The sequence below is a fragment of the Castor canadensis genome, chromosome 6 (genome assembly GCF_047511655.1).
Source record: "Castor canadensis chromosome 6, mCasCan1.hap1v2, whole genome shotgun sequence".
NCBI lineage: Eukaryota > Metazoa > Chordata > Mammalia > Rodentia > Castoridae > Castor > Castor canadensis.
In genome coordinates this window covers 83,232,108-83,252,772 of record NC_133391.1, presented here as the reverse complement: position 1 = coordinate 83,252,772, position 20,665 = coordinate 83,232,108, and the positions used below count along the sequence as shown (strand labels likewise).

The 20,665-nt window shown below is 35.3% G+C and overlaps 1 protein-coding gene across 4 annotated transcripts in view; it reads right to left on the bottom strand.

The window, feature by feature from the left end:
* Nucleotides 1–20,665, bottom strand: part of Tmem232 (transmembrane protein 232) — a 318,408-nt gene that overhangs the window by 255,889 nt on the left and 41,854 nt on the right. For 3 of the 4 annotated variants that reach the window (XM_074076974.1, XM_074076975.1, XM_074076977.1), the window contains 3 exons: nucleotides 4,819–4,930; nucleotides 3,376–3,481; nucleotides 1,012–1,169 (listed from right to left, as the gene is read on the bottom strand). In XM_074076974.1, coding sequence (XP_073933075.1) covers nucleotides 1,012–1,169; nucleotides 3,376–3,481; nucleotides 4,819–4,930 — 376 coding nt within the window. The remainder of the gene's footprint in view (nucleotides 1–1,011; nucleotides 1,170–3,375; nucleotides 3,482–4,818; nucleotides 4,931–20,665) is intronic. The other variant, XM_074076976.1, reaches the window with a different exon arrangement.

Sequence of the window (20,665 nt, the reverse complement as noted above, 5' to 3'; positions counted from 1 at the left end):
TCCCTACTTTCCAGTATAAAATATAAATATATGTCCATAATGGACAGTTTGGGAAGTTTAAAAAAAAAAAAAACCTTTGTAGTCTCACCACTTCAAGGCAACTTTTGGTAACATCTTAACTCTTTTCCTCTTCCATGCAAAACCCCAGTTCCTTGCACGGCCACTTCCTCTTAGGTGTCCTCTGCACTCACTGTGCCTGGTCTCCATAGGTCTTCTACTCCCAAATGTGTCAGAGAGCATCTAGACTAGGTTTAAAATGACTCAAATATGTTTAAATGCCTGTCCTATGGACTGATTCATGAATAGTCTCTCATGCTTGGTTTATATCAGTTCATAATAAAACTGAATGAGAAAAATACGCATTTTTGCATAATAAATTTCCTTTGTTTCATATATTTGATGTATATATTATCATTTTAAAGAATTTTTTCTAGCCTTTCTCCTTTTTATTTGCAATAAAAACATTAGTTAAACTAAATTTATTTAACTAATAATAAATTCTGCTATAGTCACCATTATTATTATAAATATTTAAACCATATGACTTCTAGGACCTTATAAAACATGACTTATGTGAAGGTGGTTTCCCGCTATGTAGTTCTAAAATGACAAAAAATACTGAAAGGACAATCTTCTCACATTGACAGATTATTTAAGGATATATGTCAGTATTTTGAAATGGAAAAGGAAGTAGCATTAAAAAGACCTTAAAAAGGAGAAAAGTCCTTAAGAAGAGAAAATCTATGTATGCTTAGAAAAACAATAAATATGTTTACTTCAAATAATTATTTTCTTACATAATTTGTGAAATTATATTTTCTCAAACTTTTCCATGTAGATATCAAGCAATAATGTAGTATGTATTATGAATATCCATACTTAGAGAAATTTAAACTATCAAACAAGAGAATGTTCCCTAATAAAAGTAAATGTCTTGTTTTTTCCTAAAACATGTCATTACACATACTACATATAATAATTAAAAATAATTTAAACAATTTAAAAACATACCTTTGTCAGCTTTATTTCAACAGAATACAAAAATGTCTTCTTGAATGCATCACAACAGAGTCTATATAAAATTGATTCCGCAACAAAAAATAAGGCAGGCAGTTGATCATAACCAAAGGAAGCATGATCCAGGGACGCATAAAGCATATTTAAAGCTTCTGAAATTTTAGAGTAGAAATTCTATCATTTAAAAAGCATCCTGATTTTCTACATGCTACAATTAGTTCTCACAGTTAACTATTTGCTCACCAGATTCTGATTTTAAAACTATTCACAAACTCTTTCTTGCCCTTCCCATTGAAAGGTAAATTCTATGCTCTCTTCCACTTAAACCTGAGCAGACTTTGTGACTGCTTCAACTAATAAAATGCAGCAGAAGTGAACCTGGGTGACTTCCAAGGGTAGATCAGAAATTTTCCTCTTGGATCTCTCTCACACAAGATACTAGCTTTTTAGGAAGTTCCACTCCTGAAGCTGTACTTGGAAGTACCAAGTGGAGAGATGACTTAAAGAGAGAGAGAAAAACTCATTTACAGTCATCACTGTATTGATCATGTGGCCATATACATAATGATAGAGAAACCAGACAGAACTGCCTGCTGAAAGGTGGTACCAAAGATAAATGCTATAAAAGAGAAGAGCAAAAGACCAGAAAATAGAGATAGAGAAGTAACACTACACTATGATGCTGAAGCCTAGCAACTTGACTCATTTTAAAGGTTTTGATTAGCTGCCATGTAAATATCCTAGGAAGAGCAGAAAATACAATGACCTTCAAAAAGGAAAACCCTGATGTGTTCAAGAGACAGGAAGGAAGCCAGTATGGCTAAAGCATAATGAATATGTAGAGAAGTAGCCAGGAGCCAGGTCGTATAGAGTTGGGGTTCATTCTCCATGAACTCAGAAGACACTGGAAATAATGTAAGCTATCAACTGGTCACTGATGGTGCAGAGCAGACAACAGAATGAGGAAGAGACAAGAGCAGAGGTGGACACCTGGTAGGAGGTTATTTTAGTTGTAGAGATGGTAAGAAGAAATCATATTTAGGGCATCATTTGGAGTTTGATATCCAAATGAATTAAAATGCTTTTGGTTCTGTGTAACAAATTCAACAGAAGCTATCTTCAAAATAAGGGTGTGTACTTTTTCAAATCAGGATTGGAATGTTTCCAGGATTGCTGGTGAAATGCCTTCTGTACACACATTTTTCTGTCTTCTCTTTTCCTCGACAAAACATGGTTGCTGTGCTGGCTGCAAGAGCTACAGGCACTGTGTTCCTGTAAGCAAGCTAGACAAGAATATTGAGGGGCACAGGCAGAAAAGGAATGCCTTCTTCCCAGCCATGTAGTTTTCAAGAACAACTAACAAAAAGTATTCTGAACACACTTGTCTTTACATTCCTTTAGGCAAATCACGTTTACTGCTAATCCAATCACTAGTAAATGAGTGGGAATTCCTAAAATTAATTTAGACAAACTATCAATCTAAAGGAACCCTCTGGGGCTGGGCAAGGACCAGTCTTCTTCTGAATCATATGACTTCAGGATGCCTGAACAAAAGCGAAATTTAATTGGCAATGAAGAACAAGTGACTGCGTTTGGTGGTAAGCCAAAAGTGCTTACCTCAATGTTATTTAAACATTTAATAGAGGTCAGGCTGTGGATGGCACTGTGATGAAGGATCATAAAGGCAAGTTTAAATGCAAACCAGTTCTGCCTTTTCCTATTGCTTGAAGCTCTCAGACAGCATTACAAATCCCAATTTACATGGGGAAATATTCTCTGACCTTATGTGGTTAACATTCTAAAACTTATTTTTAAAAGTCATCCACACATAGCATTTAGGATAATGATGAAAAGAATTTTATCCCCTTAAGCATAGTGTTATTTAATTTCTTTTTTAGATTGGCAAGAGGATTTTGAAAGGGGACATATAAATGAGAAGTAATAAATGAAAAGGTAATGAGTAAAATTTGCTGTTTAAAATAAGTAAAAGACAAATGACCATTTCATTAACATTTGATGAGTAAAAATTATAAAGTACAGAGGCAAATTTCTCAAGTATTGTGCCTATTGTAACTGGATATCACAATTGACAGCTTATATTACTTTTTAATTAATTACTAATTTTAGAACAAAGTCATATAGACTATGCTGAGTAAAATTTAAAACTTGTAATTAGTTGAGCAGTTGAAACCATAAATTCAAATTTTTCATAATGAGACATTATGAGATATTTTAATAAAGAAGGGCAATTTTTTTATAGTCTCCTGAAATTTTTCTAAAAATTAAAGTTCGCAAGGTATGCCTTAACTGTCAATCTTTGTATTCTCTGGATTCCTGAGAAGAACATGGTGTACATACCATCTTGGATTTTTCCTTTGCATTGAGCCAAGTATATTACTTCAGTCCATGCAGTAGGAAGGTGCACATGCCTCCCGGAGCCCAGTGTTTTGAGACCCAGTTTTCTCTGTTAGGGGAAGCATGAAAAAGGCAAAACAAAAGGTACATCTTTTACCTATGTCTTTATTTTATTATCTCTTCATTATATTCTTCATTGTATTGTGAAATTCATTCTATGAGGCTAATGCTTTGTAGCTAGAGCTATATACAACTTTATATTTTTGTTCTTATTTGTATTTTTGACATTTTTTGCAAAATATACTAGTGTTACAGGTAGAGAATGCTAATATTCTAAGTAATACTATAGCTTATTTGCTACAGTAACTCTCATTCTGCTTTCTAGGGATAACTTTTACATCATTCATTTTCCTGCGAGAATGAATCTCTGATTTTGTAAGAAAAAAAGATTAAAGAAATAAGTTTAATGCCAATTTTCTGGAAAACTCTGGGTACTTAGTGATAATGGGATGATGTTAGTAGAGATGGCGGAGTTGATCCCATTCACCCAACTTCCCTTATTGTGTTATCCACTCCTGAGGCTCCCCAGGGAGTACTTAGCCAAGCTTACTGACAAATATACCTCCTGGCACCAATCAGCATGCACACTGATCATAAGCAAACTCTTTTTAAAATGAAATTTTTTAATTTATTTATTGTGCTGAGTGGAGGTACACTGTGACATTTACAAAAGTTCTTACAATGTATCAAATATATCCAATGTTTTAAAATTTTTGCAAATATGCGAGTGATCATGAGCTGTAAATTAACAATTACCACAACAAAAAAAGGCAGCCTACAATATGCCTCAGTTTTATTTCATGAATTATTTGGTATCAAAGCATTGTCACATATAGAGAAGGTTATTTCTCTGTCAAATGTATAGTGACTTGAATGTAGGAAAGGTAAGGTAAGAAATTCTTTCACTTCCTGTTCCATTTTGATATCTGTTTGAAAATTGGGAAATTAGTGTCATATTCTTTAAGAATTCATTTTCACAAATTAGAGAAGAATAGTTTATTGCAAAGAATAAAATATTCTATGCATGTATAATGCAGGTATAAGAATGTTTTCTTTCCTCTTTGTGATGCCTTATATCTCAGCTAAACATTCAAAGAGAAAGTAGAACTTTCATAATTAAGACTTATTTGAGGGCTTTTGACATTTTGTTTTGAGCTCTCAGACTGGTGTCAACAGCAACATCCCCTAATAATTTATGATGAACCACCACAGAAATAGCCAATTGACCTGGAATTATTTGGCTATAAACTTCAGATTTAATTTATATTAATATTTTAGCCATGCATAATTGTAATTATTTGAAGATTTTTTTATTCCAATGCTTTAGAACACATAATCATTTACCAAGTAGAAAACTCACATAGTAATCAAATAGGATATCATTACCTTGCATCTGAGAATATATTTTCTAGCTTGTTCCAACAATTCTTCCTCTTCTGCTGGATCCTGTGTTTGATTGAATCTTAAGATGAACTCATTTGTGATGGAAAAAGATGGCCTAAACCAAAACAATTTTTTTCAAATTTTAATTAATCAACTTCTAGTGGCTAAGTATAAGAACTTTCTAGAAAAAATAATTTACTTTTTAAATAAGAATGTTTCACACACAAAAATAAAAAATAAAAATATATGTGCTGGCCTCCTAGATTGATCTTGCCATATTCTAGATTGAGGAATAAAATCTCATTGTCAAAAACCTTTGTAGCCTCTGAATGAAAGTTCTCGAGATGACTGTCACAAGTATTTTGGGCATATGCTTTCTTCATAGGCAAAAATCTCACACAGCTTTAATTATATTGAATTTTCTCCTCACATTGGTTCAATGTAAGCTAAATGTTTATTCCTTCCATGCAAGAGTAATCAACACAATTGTAACTAGAGTGACAAATAGAATAATAAATACAGGATATAAAAATACTAGAAAAATTTATTCATATTTTTATAAATGTAAACAAAATCAAGAACTCATTACCTAGACTAAATGAAAGAGAAAACTCAAATAGAATAAGAAATGAATTGATATTTCATTTCAAATATTAATTGTATATTAATACAATTGACATTACTGAAATATAAAGAATAAGGGATTAGTATAAACAATTACAAATACACAAATTGTATGACTTAGAAAAATGCATAAATTCCTTGAAATGTGCAAATTACTGATGCTGAAGCAAGAAGAGATAGGTTGAACAAACCAATAACAAATGAGAAATCATAATCAAAAACCTCCAATGAAGGAAAGCCCAAGATCAATCCCACCAAATATTTCAAGATGAATTTATATAACCCTCTTAAAATCTTTCAAAAATATAAAAAGGAATACATTATTGAAAAGGAAGAAAATCACTCCATCATCACAATGACAAAGAAAAAGATTTCAGTGAAGTTTAGCCTCCATTCATGATTAAAACTCTCAACACAATAGCTAGAGAAGGAACATACTTCAACACACTGAAAGTTGTACATTGAAAGCCCACAAATGACATAATAACTAATGGGGGAAAACTGAAATCTCTCCCTTTAAGTCCCAGAAAAAGGCAAAATTTTCCATTTTCAACACCTGTTTTAGCATAGCATGGAAATCCTAGCAATCTTATAAGGAAAAACAAAAGGCATCCAAATAAGCAAGGAAAAATAAAATTATCTATTTGCACATAACATGATTATACATATGGAGACACCTTAGAGACACCACAAAAAACTGTTTATACTAGTAAATATACTCAGTAAACTTGCAGGATAAAAATATCAACAAAAAATCAGTAGTGTTTCTATACGCAAATAATAAGCTATTAGACAAGGAAATTAAGAAAACAATTTCATTCACAATAGCAAAAGAAAGAACAACATACTTAGGAAGAATTTACTAAAGAGAATAAAAGACTAAAGACTTGTACATTGAAAATTACAAAACACTGATAAAGGAAAACACAGAAGACATTGATAAATAGAAAGACATACTGTAATCAAAGATCGGAAGAACAGTATCATTAAAGTGCCAATATTACCCATGTGATCTGCAGATTCCATGCAATTCTATGAGATTTCAAAAGCATTCTTTACAGTTATAGAAAGAATTATCCTAAAGTTCTTATGAACCATAAAGATCTTCAATAGCCAAAGTAATCTTGAGAAAGAACAAAGCCAGACACATTATACATCTTAACTTCAAAATATATTCCTGAGCTACAATGATTAAACCCATACAGTATTGGCATAGCAACAAACATGAAGATCAATGTAAAACAATACAAAATCCATAAATGAATCTGTACATATGCAGTCAACTGTGCCAATAATAGACAACAAGGAAGGAACAGACTCTTTGATAAATGGAAAACTGGATATTCACATGCTGAAGAATGTAGAAAGACCTTTATCTCACACCAGTTACATGCAGAAGAATGTAACTCAAACTTTATATCCATCTATCTATATAGGTAGATAGATAGATACCAACTAAAATAGTTCAAAGATTTAAATGTAAGGTGCAAAACTGCTAAATGAAAAGAGAGGAAATAAGTTTCTCAATGATTTGAAAAATTAAAAAGACAAGCTTTATTTTTTTTTAATCATAGCAGCTTGCTATTTTTACAACACAATGAAAGTACAGAAGTCACTGGATGAGTGAACGGATGATTAAATATTAACATCACCATCCTTAAACAGATCCAAATGAGCAATGCTTGGCTGTTGCTTCTGTCTGAAGTGATGTTGTGTTTTGATTGTAATCCAAAGCTTTGAAGTGCTACTTGGCGTCTCCTTTCTCCCATGGAGCTCTCGCCACTAAACATGACAAATTTGGTAAAATACTCAATAGGCTGCCTCTTGTTTGCCTCCATCTAGCCATCTTTGTATGCATCCAATGGTTGTGGAGTTTTTTTGTTCTGCTCTGTTTTGTTTTGTTGTTGTTGTTTTGCTGGGGGTGTCCTGGCTATTTAATGATTTTTAGCTGAAGTTCATAAAGACACTGAGTATTTAGAAATGTGTCACTAATGAGCTGTATCAGACTGTTCTTTGGGTCCTCTGCTGGGAGAGTAGAATCCCTTTTTAACTGTATCCTCTAGTATTGTAGACATAGGACAGTACTATAGCATACCTCTGTGAACGTGCAACATCTTGCACCTGCTTTATGATATGCAGTAGTGATTTGCTTTATTAGACCTGTTTCTAATGATGTAACTCTAGAAATCTTTCTTCCCAGGTGATGATTGAGAAACTAATAAAAACATTGTACCAGGTGCCACAACAGTAGCAGAATTTTGCTGTTTTCTTGGGGTTTGTTATTTATCTTTTTTTAATGTGTGCTGAGTGTCTCAACAATTTTGTTGAGATGACTTCAGAACACAGAAAAGTTGCTGCTGCTATTAATCCATAATATATTGCTATTATTTGTCTATTAATATGAGTATATAAATAAATATATATATATATATATATATAATTTGAATTTTTGGAAACTTTAGCTATGCTGTCAAATTTGGAGAAAAGTATTCCAGTTTACCATGCTGAGTTGGAATTGTACAGAAATTAAAATCTACATTAGCCTAGAAACTTGACTGTATTTCACTTGTACAGAGGTAATGCACTGTATTAAGTTTCCAAGATCATATCTATATGAGTTTGATTACAGAAACTAATAAAGTATTCTCTAAATACTGAAAAAAATGGGCTAAAGACCTGAACAGACATTTCTTAAAAGATTATGTACAAATGGCCAACGTTTGTATGGCGCCAGGCATCAGGAAAATGCAAATAAAGACCAAACTAAGATAACATCTGATACCCACTAGAATTAATTTTAACACAAAGACAAAGATTTTAAGTGTGACATGACCTGAAGAAAATGGAACCCTTGTGCATTATTGATTAGAATGTAAATTGGTATAGTCATTATGGAAAATGGTATGGAGTTTCCGACTCAAGTGACAGAGCTCCTGCCTACCAAATATGAGGCCCTAAGTTCAATTTCCAGTATTACCAGAAAAAATATCCCAAATAGAACTACCATATGATCCAACAATCCTACTTCTTGGTATATATCTAAAGGAAATGAAATCAGTATCTAGAAGAGATACATAGATTCCCATGTTCATTGCAACATGTTCACAATAGCCAAGATATGAAAACAATCTAAGTGCTTATTGATGGATGAATGGATAAAGAAAACGCATATGCATGCATGCACACACACACATACACATATACACATACATACATACAAAGAAATGTTATTCAGCCTTAAAAAATGGAAATCCTAAAATTTGCAACATCAGTGAACCTGGACATAGTGTTAAGTGAAGTAAGTCAGACACAGAAGGAAAAATACTGTAGCATATCACTTATTTATAGAATATGAAACAGTCAAACTCATGAAAATGGAGATCAGTCAGAATGGTGAATGCGGGAGGTAGAGGAAGGGGGAAATGTTGGTTAAGGGATATGAAGTTTCAGTAATGCAGAATGAATAAGTTGTAGATATAATGTACAGCAGTGTGACTAGAATTTACAATATAATTGCTTATTTGAAATTTGCTTAAAAAGGTAGATATTAAGAGTGGTCATAGCATCTGGTCATGGTGGAGCATGCCTGCAATCCCAGCTACTCAGAAGTTTAAGGCAGGAGGACCATAGTCTGAGGTCAACCTAAGCAAAAGCAGGAGACTCAATCAGAAAAGAAAGAAAGCTAAAACTAAAATCAAAAGTCCTGGGTGTGGCTAAAATATTAGAGCTTTTAACTTTTAACCAGGCACGAGGTATTCAGTTCAACGCCAGTACTCCCAAACAAAAAAGAGTGTCATCATAACTAAAAAAAAATAGCTATGTAAGGTGATGGATATGTTAATTAGTTCAATTGTGGTAATGATTTCACAATACATGTACATCAAATACAATTTGTCAATGACACTTGAAGATGGAAAAATCCAAGTTTTAAATAAACAAATGGAGCCATTTCTACAACACAGGCATGCTTTTATTATTAAATTTATCATAGGTTTTCTGCAGGTTCTAGTGATTCTAAAATGCAATAATATGGATGTATCACAATAAATGTAACAATTCCCTTCTTTGACTGACTGTTCTCATTATTTACAAAATAATTTTGGCCATTGTTACCCAGTGTAATGATAATAATAATACCCTTATACATGGACTGATATTCAACAGATGTACACCATTCTTTTCAACTCCTATACTATATCTATAGTTAAATATTTTGCATGTTACCTCTACTTATAAACACATTTATACATTTGAATTTTTTATTACTATAAGAAATGATCTTCTCTTCCCTTTCCCCCACAAATGAATTATAGTAGACCCTTGGTATCTGCAAGTATATGGGTTCTGAGGAGACCACTGTTGAGGAAAATCCATGAATGCTCAGGATGCAGAGAATTTAAACACAACTGGATAATACAGGACTGACTAACAGTTTCTCCACATCCACTGAGCTGCTTAATGACCCAGTCTTGGTCAAAACAATGTGTAATAAATCTTTGAATAAGGGGGGCATAGTGTATAAAGATATGAGTATGAAAAGACTAAACTTTGAGTGGAGAGATGTATTTTTAATACATGTAACTATCATATCCAAAATACATAAGGAACTACAATGGAAACATGGAGAAAAGAACAATTAACTCATAAAAGAAGAAATATGAGAGACAAACAAATATGTGAAGTAATAAGCAACATAACAAATAGGGAAATACAAACAAAAACCATAGTGAGATGATACCACACATCCACAGAACGACTAACATTGTAAGGAATGTCAATATCAGGAATTAAAGAGATATGGAATATTTGGAACTCTCACAAGCTTTGTGGTCATGTGAACTGGCACAACTGCCAACTTGAAATCAGTTAGGTATTATCTACTAAGATTGAAGAGAAACATAACTAATAACTTAGAAATCTACTGCCTGATAGTGCCCAGCAGAAATATGTGCTAAAATCACAAAAGCTAAAGTCTGGAATCAAACCAACTGACCACCTCATAGACAAAAATGTGTGGTGTGTCTGTGAATAAACTGTAAACAAAACACTGTCTCTTTTTTATAAATAAATTTGATCTTGGGTTATTTTCTAATTCCATTGCCCTGAAAACCTGGTAAAACTGGATGTCAATTGTGGTATTGGAACCACCAATAGTGATAAAAATAATGATGTGTACACAATATCTGGACTGGTAGGGTTGAGAACAAACTATGAGTGACCAATAAGGAGAACTTTTGACTTCCCATGCAATGCCTTTGTTTTTAAAAGTCCTTGTTCTGACTTTTGGACCAGTTCTCTGAGTCTCATCTCCTCATAGGAGCAATCATTTGGAGCAGCTAAGGACAACCAGTTCCCACTTCTGTGCTGTTATGGGGGCTGCTATGAGAACTCACTCAAAGAATAATCCACTATATTGTTCAGCTATCCCATTTCTGGGTACAAATCCAATGAAAACAAAATAAGCATAGCAAAAAGATACAGGCAAATCCAAGGTTATTGTGACACTATTCACAGTAGCTAAGATATAGACTCAAACTAGATGCTCATTAGCAGGAGAACAGATCAAGGAATATAGTATAGATACATGATGGAAGATAAACAAGAATGAAATCCTGTCAGTTGCAGCAAAGTGGATGGACCTGGAAGACATGACACTAAGTAAAATCAGAAGCCACAGAAAGACAAGCACTGCATGTTCTCTCTTAAATGTGGGGGCTAAAAAGGTTAACCTGAATATAGAAGAGCAATTACAGTGAAAGCATGAAAATCCTCATTCTTTTACATCCTCATCAGAACAATGCTATACCAATTGTTTTAATTATTGCTAGTTACATTGATGAAAATGGTATTTCTTTGTGGTCTGTACTGCCTAAACTCCTCACATTATTGGTCATCTTTTCCTGAAGAAATGGGTCACACACTCATTCTTACATTTTCTGTACTGTGGTATGAACATTTAGATGGTTTTTGCATTTTGCCTTATTAGGCTCTTTTGTCTTTTTCTTATCAGTTTGAAGAAATATAATATAGTGGTTATGTGTACAGTTCAAGATCCAGTTTGAATCTGACTTTGACTTTTACTAGATCTTTAATTGTAAGAAGTTTATTTAACCTTTGACTTAAATTCTTTGTAAAATGGAAAAGTATACATACATAAATACATACATACGTGTGTTTCATGGGTTATTTTGAAAGGAAAATGAAATGACATGCTTAAAGGAGAGTGATTGACATATGTTATATCAATAAAACTTGGAAATATATTGCAGGTATTTTTATTTCAATATAACATTTGTCTCTTTTCACTTTTATACTAGCCTTGGGCATACATTAAAATTTCATACTTAGGGCCAAGCATAGTGGTTCGTGCCTGTAATCCCAGCAACTAGGAGGATCATGGTTCAAGGCCATCCTTGGCAAAAAGTTAGTGAGATCCCCATCTCAACAAAAACATTGGACATGGTGGTACATGCCTGTGATCCCAGCTATGCTGGAGGCAGAGGTAAGAGGATCAAAGTTCAAGGCTGATCCTTGGCAAAAGTGTGAGATCCTATCTGAAAAATAACTAAAAGCCAAGAAGGGGAGAGGAGGTATTCTTAGGGGTGTGGCTCAAGCAGTAAAGAGTCTGCATAGCAAATCCCTGAGCTCAAACTCCAGAACCACCAATTTTTTTTCAGGTTTATATATAGATGAGCTTCTCTCATCCAAATAATATATGTAAAGATACCTAAACTTTCTTTACATTAGAACTCTTTTGCTGAAAATCTAAAATAGGAATCTGATCAAATGGGCTGCTCATAGTTACCTCCTTCCAAGGGTACAAGATGGAAAGCATGATAAAGAGTAACTACATGCTGGAAAAACGTGGCAAACTGCTTCACAGGTGATCAAACTCAACACAACAGTGACAAATTTATACTGTGGTTCCTTGATGTGATTTGGTGAGAAAGGAATTTAACCTCAGGGGTCTCTCTCACTAAAACTCAGAATTCCAGTCTAATCTTAAGAGCAACATCTGAGAAATTCCAAAAGAAAAACATACTACCAAATGCCTGACCAGGACTCTTCAAAATTGTCAAGGTCATTAAAAAAAAAAAAAGAAAGTCTGAGAAACTGTCACAGCCTAGAAGAGCTAAAGGAGACATTGCAACTTTATGTAATATGGTATCTATATAGGATTTAGGAAAATATAAAGAAATCATGGTCTTTGTTTAATAAAAACATACCCACACGGTTCAAAATAGTAACCAATATATGTGCTAACATAAGATGTTAATAATGAGAGAAAGTGGATACAGGGTATAAAGGAAGTCTCTGTGCTCTCTTTTTATTTTTCTAAAACTGTTCAAAACAATAAAACATATTCTGTAATAAGGAACTATTGATGTAGCAGAGAGGAGGATCAGAAAAAAACAGACTTGGCCTGAGTTCTGAGAAAGTAACAGAGTGGTAGGGAGGACATAGCAGAAAGATAAAACCTGAGAAATCTGAACATAAGGAAGGTCACATAGCACCAGGGAGAGGAAAGTCATGTAGCACTAGGATGAAGTAGCCAAATAAAATTAAATAAAACCATATATGGATTAGACCTTGCTTTTTGCTTCTGTAACCTGCTTGTAATGGTATATAAAGTGAGACCCCTTTGTTCTCGGGGCTCAACCTTTGGACACGAGTCCACTGAGTCTGTGCTGGCACAATAAAATGTTGCTTCCTGCTAATTGCCTCAAAAGTCCTGTATCTCAGCTAGCAAACTCCTGCAACATGTCTTGGGGGATCATCATCTGGGATTACAGAGATGGTGAGTTATCACCTCCCTTGTCACCGGGGTGTGTCCCCCTGGACCGCCAGGAGGAGATCCCACCAGGCACCAATGGACAGCTTGACCTGGAGGGGGATTCATCCTCCCAGTGAATCGGGATGAAGGCCTCAATGCACAATGGAACCCAGTGAGGTGCAGGAAACAGTGAGGAAAGGGGAGCACCGCTCATCAGGCTGGTAAGAACCTGGGTTCAAATTCAGACCAGCACCAGGAAGCAGAAGGGGAGATTGATCACCTCCCAATGAGACACCCTAGTAACCACCTTTTTTGGAGTGAAACCTTGTCTCTCAGGTTCAGGGAGCAGGATGGAAGTACTGTACTGTGTGAGAGTATATAAAAATGTGAGCTGAGATGCAGCCCAGCTGCAAAGTGAGTGAGGAATGCCCTCCTATTCTGTGTCTGTCTGGCAGTCTGGTAATGGGAGGAGATTTGTGGAAATCAGAGTAAAAACACTGCCTTGGAGTGTATGATTAATAACTTTAAAGAGGGATTTAATGGAGACTATAGAGTTAAGTTAACTTCTAAGAAGCTTAAGGTCCTTTGTAAAGTAGATTAGCCTGCTTTTGTTGTAGGATGGCCCTCAGAAGGGTCACCAGATAAAACTGTGGTTAATAAAGTTTACGAAGTAATTGTTAAAAAAAAAATCCTAACATCCAGGAGAATGGGAAAAGCCAGACTCTCTTGTTTATTTAAATTCAGGTAGTACTTCATTGGGTGAACTAAGAAAAAAATCAGAGTCTTTCAGTCTTGATGGGTAGCTTTGGTGCCCCAGTTTGCACATCTTCACACAAAATGGACATCCTGAAGGAGGACTGAGGTTCAGCACTAACTGAGCTCTTACAAGAACTAACACATGAAGGATGGATTTGCACTGATACATAAGATCTGGTCTGACTTGAAAGAAAAGGAATGTTGCAGAAGGGTTGTGAATGTAGAGAGGGAGAAGTGGAGGAATGAAAACAAAATTGGGGTGAGGTCTTCATGGATAAAGTAAAGAGAGAGAGAAAGGAGAGAGAAAAAAGGAGAGAGAGGAGGAGAAAGAGAGAGAGAGGAGAGAAAAAGAGAGGAAAGAGAGAAAAATAAAATGTCATAAAATGGAGACAGAAAAGTATGAAAGGTTTAATACACTCCTTCAGTTGGGTTTTTATGTCTTAAAAATAAAAAGTAAATAGAAAACAATTTAGGATTATTAAAATATGCCAGAAACGTTAAACTTGCTGGCACCTTTACTTCTAGGGAACATAAACAGAGAGAACCTACCTAATGGGTAAAAAGAAAAGGAGCAACTTTGACTGTTGCTGATAAAAAAAAAAAAAAAAAACTAACAAAACTGTTTCAAAAGGTTGGTGCAGTAAGCTTGGTCTGATTATTGAGACAGTCATGAGATGCTTATGTTTTCCTTGCTAATGGCTGGTCAGATTATGTATCCATCTAATGGTGTGCTCACAGTGTGTATGTATGTGTAAGCATCTTCAAAGTGGTTCTTAAACTGCCACTATAAGGTTAATATGATACTCAAGTTAACAAAAATCCAGGATATTTATTTTAAAGCTCACTGTCATAAACTGCTTAGGCTTTTTACACATAAATATGTAAACATCATAAAATCAATGTAATTTTAAAATAAAACAACCATTAATATGTATAATTTTTGTATCTTTAAAATAAAATCAATATAATTTTTTAAAAATGTAAACATCTTGAGAACAGTTCTTATTATAGAGTCAATGTAAAAATTATTACTCTGTTCTGCTGCTACTTTTTAAGAAAGCAGATTTTCAAATTTATTTCAATCAGGTCTCACTAAGATGCAGGCATTCAGGGCTTACCACTCCAGCTCAGACCAGAGGAGAAAAAAAAAAAAGGGAAAAGGTAGGCTACAGCCTGCAACAGAAATCTTGAAATTTGGGTAAAGAAATAACCTTAACATGATTACAATCTGGAATTTAATTCTCTCTTATAATTCAGGAGTCTATCAACAAATGGGCTTTCTATAAGTTGTTTTTATACAAAAAAAAAATTTTAAGGTTGGTTTCTTTCTGGTTTTTTTCCCATACAAATATAAGGTTCTAAGCTAAAAGGTTTTATAAATTAATTTCAACAAGTAACATGATATTAAAGATATGATTTTTTTTAATAAAAGGATAAAAAACACTTTAAAAAAAGTAGAAAGACAAACTCCCCCAGTGGATACAAAATGAGTTGTCATAAAGGTACAGAGTAAGTTGTCATAAAAAGATGGAACTTATAGATGCTTATGTAAGTAATTCAGTTGACTAAAATCTAGGTTTTGTAAAACCTTACAAAAAGGTTTTGTAAGGTCAAAATTTAATGTACTGATGTTAAACTAAAACTAAATTTCTAAGCTCCTAACAACAAGGCTATCTTTAAAATATTGTATTGTTCTTGACAACATTTACAAAAAAAATTTTTTTAATGAATTTTGTTTTATCAAGACAACTGTCAGGAATTTTTGGTGCAACAGGTTAATCTACAAATTTGTCAAGACAACAAGAGTTTATTAAAACACAGAGAGACAAGAGGTGGCTGAACACAGGGAGTACTGCTACACTAACATAAGGGTTGAGACAGATTTACTTATGTAAAGCCAAAGTACACCCTCCAGATAGGATTTAAAAAAAACTCAAAAAGGAACACTACACTGGAAGTCAAGACCTCCAGTTTTTACTGGACTCAACAGAGTGGAGATATTAGTCCTACTCCTTCCACATGGCAGGTGGAAGGAATTTTTGGCCTGGTATGGCCAGATTGGACCTGTTATTTTAGGGGGCTCCATTGACTACAGGTTGGTGGGATCCTGCTCTATGTCATGAGCCATGTGTTAATGTCAACAATCTGGGATATGATGCCTTATCAACATCTGAGCCATGATTCTTGGCCATTAGGTTTCCAACTCCATACTTAGTCCCTATAAATATTTACCTGTGCTCTCTGGTGAGTTTTCTCAGGGTTTTGACTATTAAGGTAACTGAGTCATGTTCACTTAAGAGTTGGTTTATGTTGGGGTTAACAATAAGGACAGCCATGTTAGGATAGACCTCCTTCCCCTTGCAGATGGCTTACCTTTATCTGCCTGGATAGATGCCAAGGACAGTTGGGCAGACAGTGACCTAACTACAAATTATCTTTCTTGGTTGCCCAGCAACAATATCCCTTAGTGACCTTCCTGGTACTTTTCCACTAGCCCCCTACATCTAGCCCAAGCCTGTGTATGGCAATGGGCTCTAGCTCTCTTTCTGGGGTCTCCCCCAAAAGGGGTCCTGCCTAAACAACCCTGTACTGGCATTTGAGAAGTCTCTCTGCCTCTTCCATTAGCTCGTGTTTTCTAACAGTTTATATAAAGCTTTCTAGATAACCTCATGGTTAAACTACTATTGTCTTGGGTGATTCTAATACAGTTGGTATCCTATATGTGTCTGTGACTGGGCTATTTTGGTTTCTTAAAACTGTTCTTTCTTCCTACAACTGATAAAAATCTAGGGTTGTAAGTCAAGAACAACTAAACTAATATGTATATATAACCTCTACAGAGCTGTGATGCTGTTGCTGGTTCCTATATATAAAATATATTTATGTTTTTCAAGTATATCAAGTCTTCTAAAATACAAAATTTAGATAAACATGGTAACAAAAAGCTAGTGGTACTGATAATACTGTTCTGTTAGTTGCTAAATTGTCCATCAGAATTTTAAACATGACTCTTAAGTTTTTATCATCATAGTTCTGATCCTTCTGGGGCATTTACAATCAAGTCCATAAAAAATGACTCTAATAACTACTTATGTGTCAACCAGGTTAGTTTTTTAGACATCTGCTTTTGTTAGATTTTGTTTTATATTGTCCTTGTCTAGAAGCCCACTGCCTAAGAGCCACTCCTTCTAAGCCTTTTTGTTGCTTACATTTGGCCAAAAGGGTCTAGTTGGCACTGACTTCCACCTGATCTGCTAATTATTCTCCCCCGACATGGACCAAAACCAACCAACCAAACAAACTCCAGGAAAGAGCAACCAATCAAGAAAGATCTTCATTCTACAGCCATACCACTCTGAATGCACCTGACCTTGTCTGGTCTCAGAAGCTAAGCAGGGTCCAGCCTGGTCAGTACTTGGATGGAAGACAGCTCTTCAGAAGAGAAGAGCTCAGAGACAAGCAGTTTGGAGAGAAAGGGTGGAATGCCATCATAGTTCAAATGGAGTCACTGGTGCCAGACCGCTCAAAAATAACCAAGGCTGAGAGGATTAAAGAAATGGTTCTTACGCATGTGTGGCTATCTGGCATTAAAGCCTTTCCAGACACAAACTCATATTTTTAGACAGAGTATTCTACTAAAACAGAGACAAAAATAACTATTTTTACTGGCTCTAACCATGTCCTGTAATACTTAAAGATGGTGGCTTTAACTTTTTTAAATGAGTTTTCTTGGACACAAATAATAAAAGCATATTGTTGCCAAAGTAATCTTACTCAGTTAAAAAAAAATACTGTCTGGATAAAAAATAAATAAAATGTCCAGCCATTAAAACCCCATTGGGGGGCCCTTTTGTTGTTATCTTGTCTACTACTCCCACCAGAGTTAAAATAGCAATGATTGCACCTCAGATCCACCACAGTCGAGTCAAGCCAGCTTCTCTCAAGTGGGAGTGCATCCCTGATCCAGCTTCACCATGCAGGATCACCCTCCAGAACCTAGGCACCCTCCCTTGGCAGGATTCCACTTCCCAGGATGCAACAGGGGACCAAGAACAAAGTGACAACAGCCCTGCTCTGGTCACCTCCCAGAAGCTGACTAGTCTATGCACAGCAGAAGCTTGAGGAGTCAACTCTCCAACAGGACAAACAGGCTGTTTTTCACACCAGTTATTTCACTGTAATGCATTGTCACTCCTTGTCTGTATCTGCTGCTGTAGTTCTCACCCTAGTCTTTGCTACAGGCTTGGCAAAACCACCCCACTGATTGGTCTCACAGCGAAAGGTTTTTATTTGCTCTCTTCTATCTCTTTTGAGCAGGATGCACAATTGCTATTTATTGTTACTGATCTGGTTTAATAAAGGACAAAATACACAGCCCTCCTTCACAAGGGAACACTCTTCCTAACTGCACCCGTGGCACCTGTAACCCTGTAAATTTCACTGTACTTAAGCCATCTCATTAAACACGGGGAAAAGTAATTAGTATAAAAATAGATAAAAAGGATCTTGACACTGAGAGTCTAATACACCTCAAATTAGTAACTGTTACCCATGAGAGTTCCTCATACCAAGTTTTTCACTCCTTTTATGAGGAGATGGAAAGTGAATTTTCCATCTCTACCAAAGGTAAAAACTTGTTCCTCTCACTGGCTGAGTCTACAGCCCAGACACTAAATGTCACTTCAAGCTATGTTTGTGGAGGAACCAACATGGGAGACCATTGGGCTTGGAAAAAAGATGACAAATGGCCTCCTGAGTAAATCATCCAGTACTATGGTCCTGCCACCTGGGCAAAAGACAGTCCTGGGGCTATCTCACCCCTATATATATGCCCAATAGCATCATCAGGCTGCAGGCTGTTGTTGAAATTATAACAACAAAACTGCAAGAGCTCTCAATTTGCTGGCAAGACAAAGCACTAAGATGCGCAATGCCAGCTATCAGAACCACTTGGCTTTAGACTATTTGCTTGCTTCTGAGAAAAAAAAGTTTATAAAAATTTTAACCTAAACAACTGCTATTTACAAATTAATGATAAAAATAGGTTATGAAAGGGATCACAGACAAAATAAAAAAACTTTCCCATGTCCCCATCCAGACTTAGAGAGGATGAGATCCCAATCACCTGTTTTAAGGATCGTTTTCTGCCTTAGGTGGATTAAAAACTTTGATTGGGGCAATGGGCCTAATTCTAAAAACATACTTAATATTGCCCTGGCTCATTCCCCTGGTGCTGTGGTTTATCAAAACTATTATAAAGGTCATTATAAAAGAAAAACAACCACACATGTAATAATGCTATAAAAAAACAAACTCCTAAATTAAGATGATGCTCTTTGACCCTAAGTGGGTCCAAGCATCACAGCGGGGGAATATTGTAGCAGGGAGGAGGATCAGAAGAAAGCAGACTAGGCCTGAGTCCTGAGAAAGCAGCAGGGAGACAGGGATGGCATAGAAGAGAGATAAAACCTGAGAAATCTAAACATGAGGAAGGTCACGTAGCACCAGGGAGGGGAAAGTCACATAGCACTAGGATAAAGTAGCCAATAAAATTAAGTATAATGATATATGGATTAGACCTTGCTTTTTGCTTCTGTAACTTGCTTGCAAGGGTATATAAGGTGAGACCCCTTTGTTCTCAGAACTCAGCCTTTGGACATGAGTCCGCTGAGCCTGTGCTGGCACAATAAAATATTGCTTCCTGCTAATTGCCTCAAGAGTCCTGTATCTCAGCTAGTAACCTCCCACAACATTGACAGATAAGGAATGGAAGGTGATAAAAAGAAAACATCACTTCAAGCCAGAACCAGCCATTTGATAACTTGTTGATTCACTGAGTGCCTACAGTAGTCAAGCACTCTTCTACACACAAGCAGAAGGGAAAAAAAACTGACAAGCAGTTATTTGCCTTCTGGACTTTATACTCTGATGGGAGAGAATAGATGCTCAATAAACAAGAACATAAATAAATGAGCAAGACAATTTCTCTAAGTGATGGAGGCAACCAAAGTGTGTGGAAGAGAGCAACAGGGAAGGCAGTACTTTAAGTGAAGCAGTCAGGGACCATTTTGAGGAAGACATTTAAACTGAGATGAGAAAAAGACAAAGAAAGCAAGAAACGGAGATAAGAGAGACTGATGATACATTCAAGAAGGTGGTCGGGGAATAGATCTCACAAGATATTTGGACCATGGGGTAGAGTAGGGATTTTACATTAAAAGTAATAGGAAGGCATTGCAGAGGAGTTTAAACTGGATCATGACAAGATTACATTTATATTTGTAAAGGAACACCAGTAGGAGGCTGTGGCAGAATGACAGGATTAGATGAGGTTGACTTGGTAGAGACAGGTGACAGTAGCAGAGGAGAGTAAGAAACTGTACCTAAAAATCACATAGTTACAAAGGACCAAGAACTCATTTCAGGTTTAACACAAAAGCCTGCAAAATATGTTCCCTAACTTAATATTAATGTGGGTATATGATATTTCTTACTGTGGCTTGAGTTTCTTAAATTTCTGTTTATTGTCATATACACATTTTGCTTACTGAACATCTGGTGTTTGCTTTATAAATACTGAGTTGCACATACAAAATGTATGTTGTTTTATGAAAAGGAAAAGGAGACTCAGAAAGGTGAATTATACTGAATGTTATAGAGTAAAAGTAACCAAAGACAATATTTAAAATATTGTCT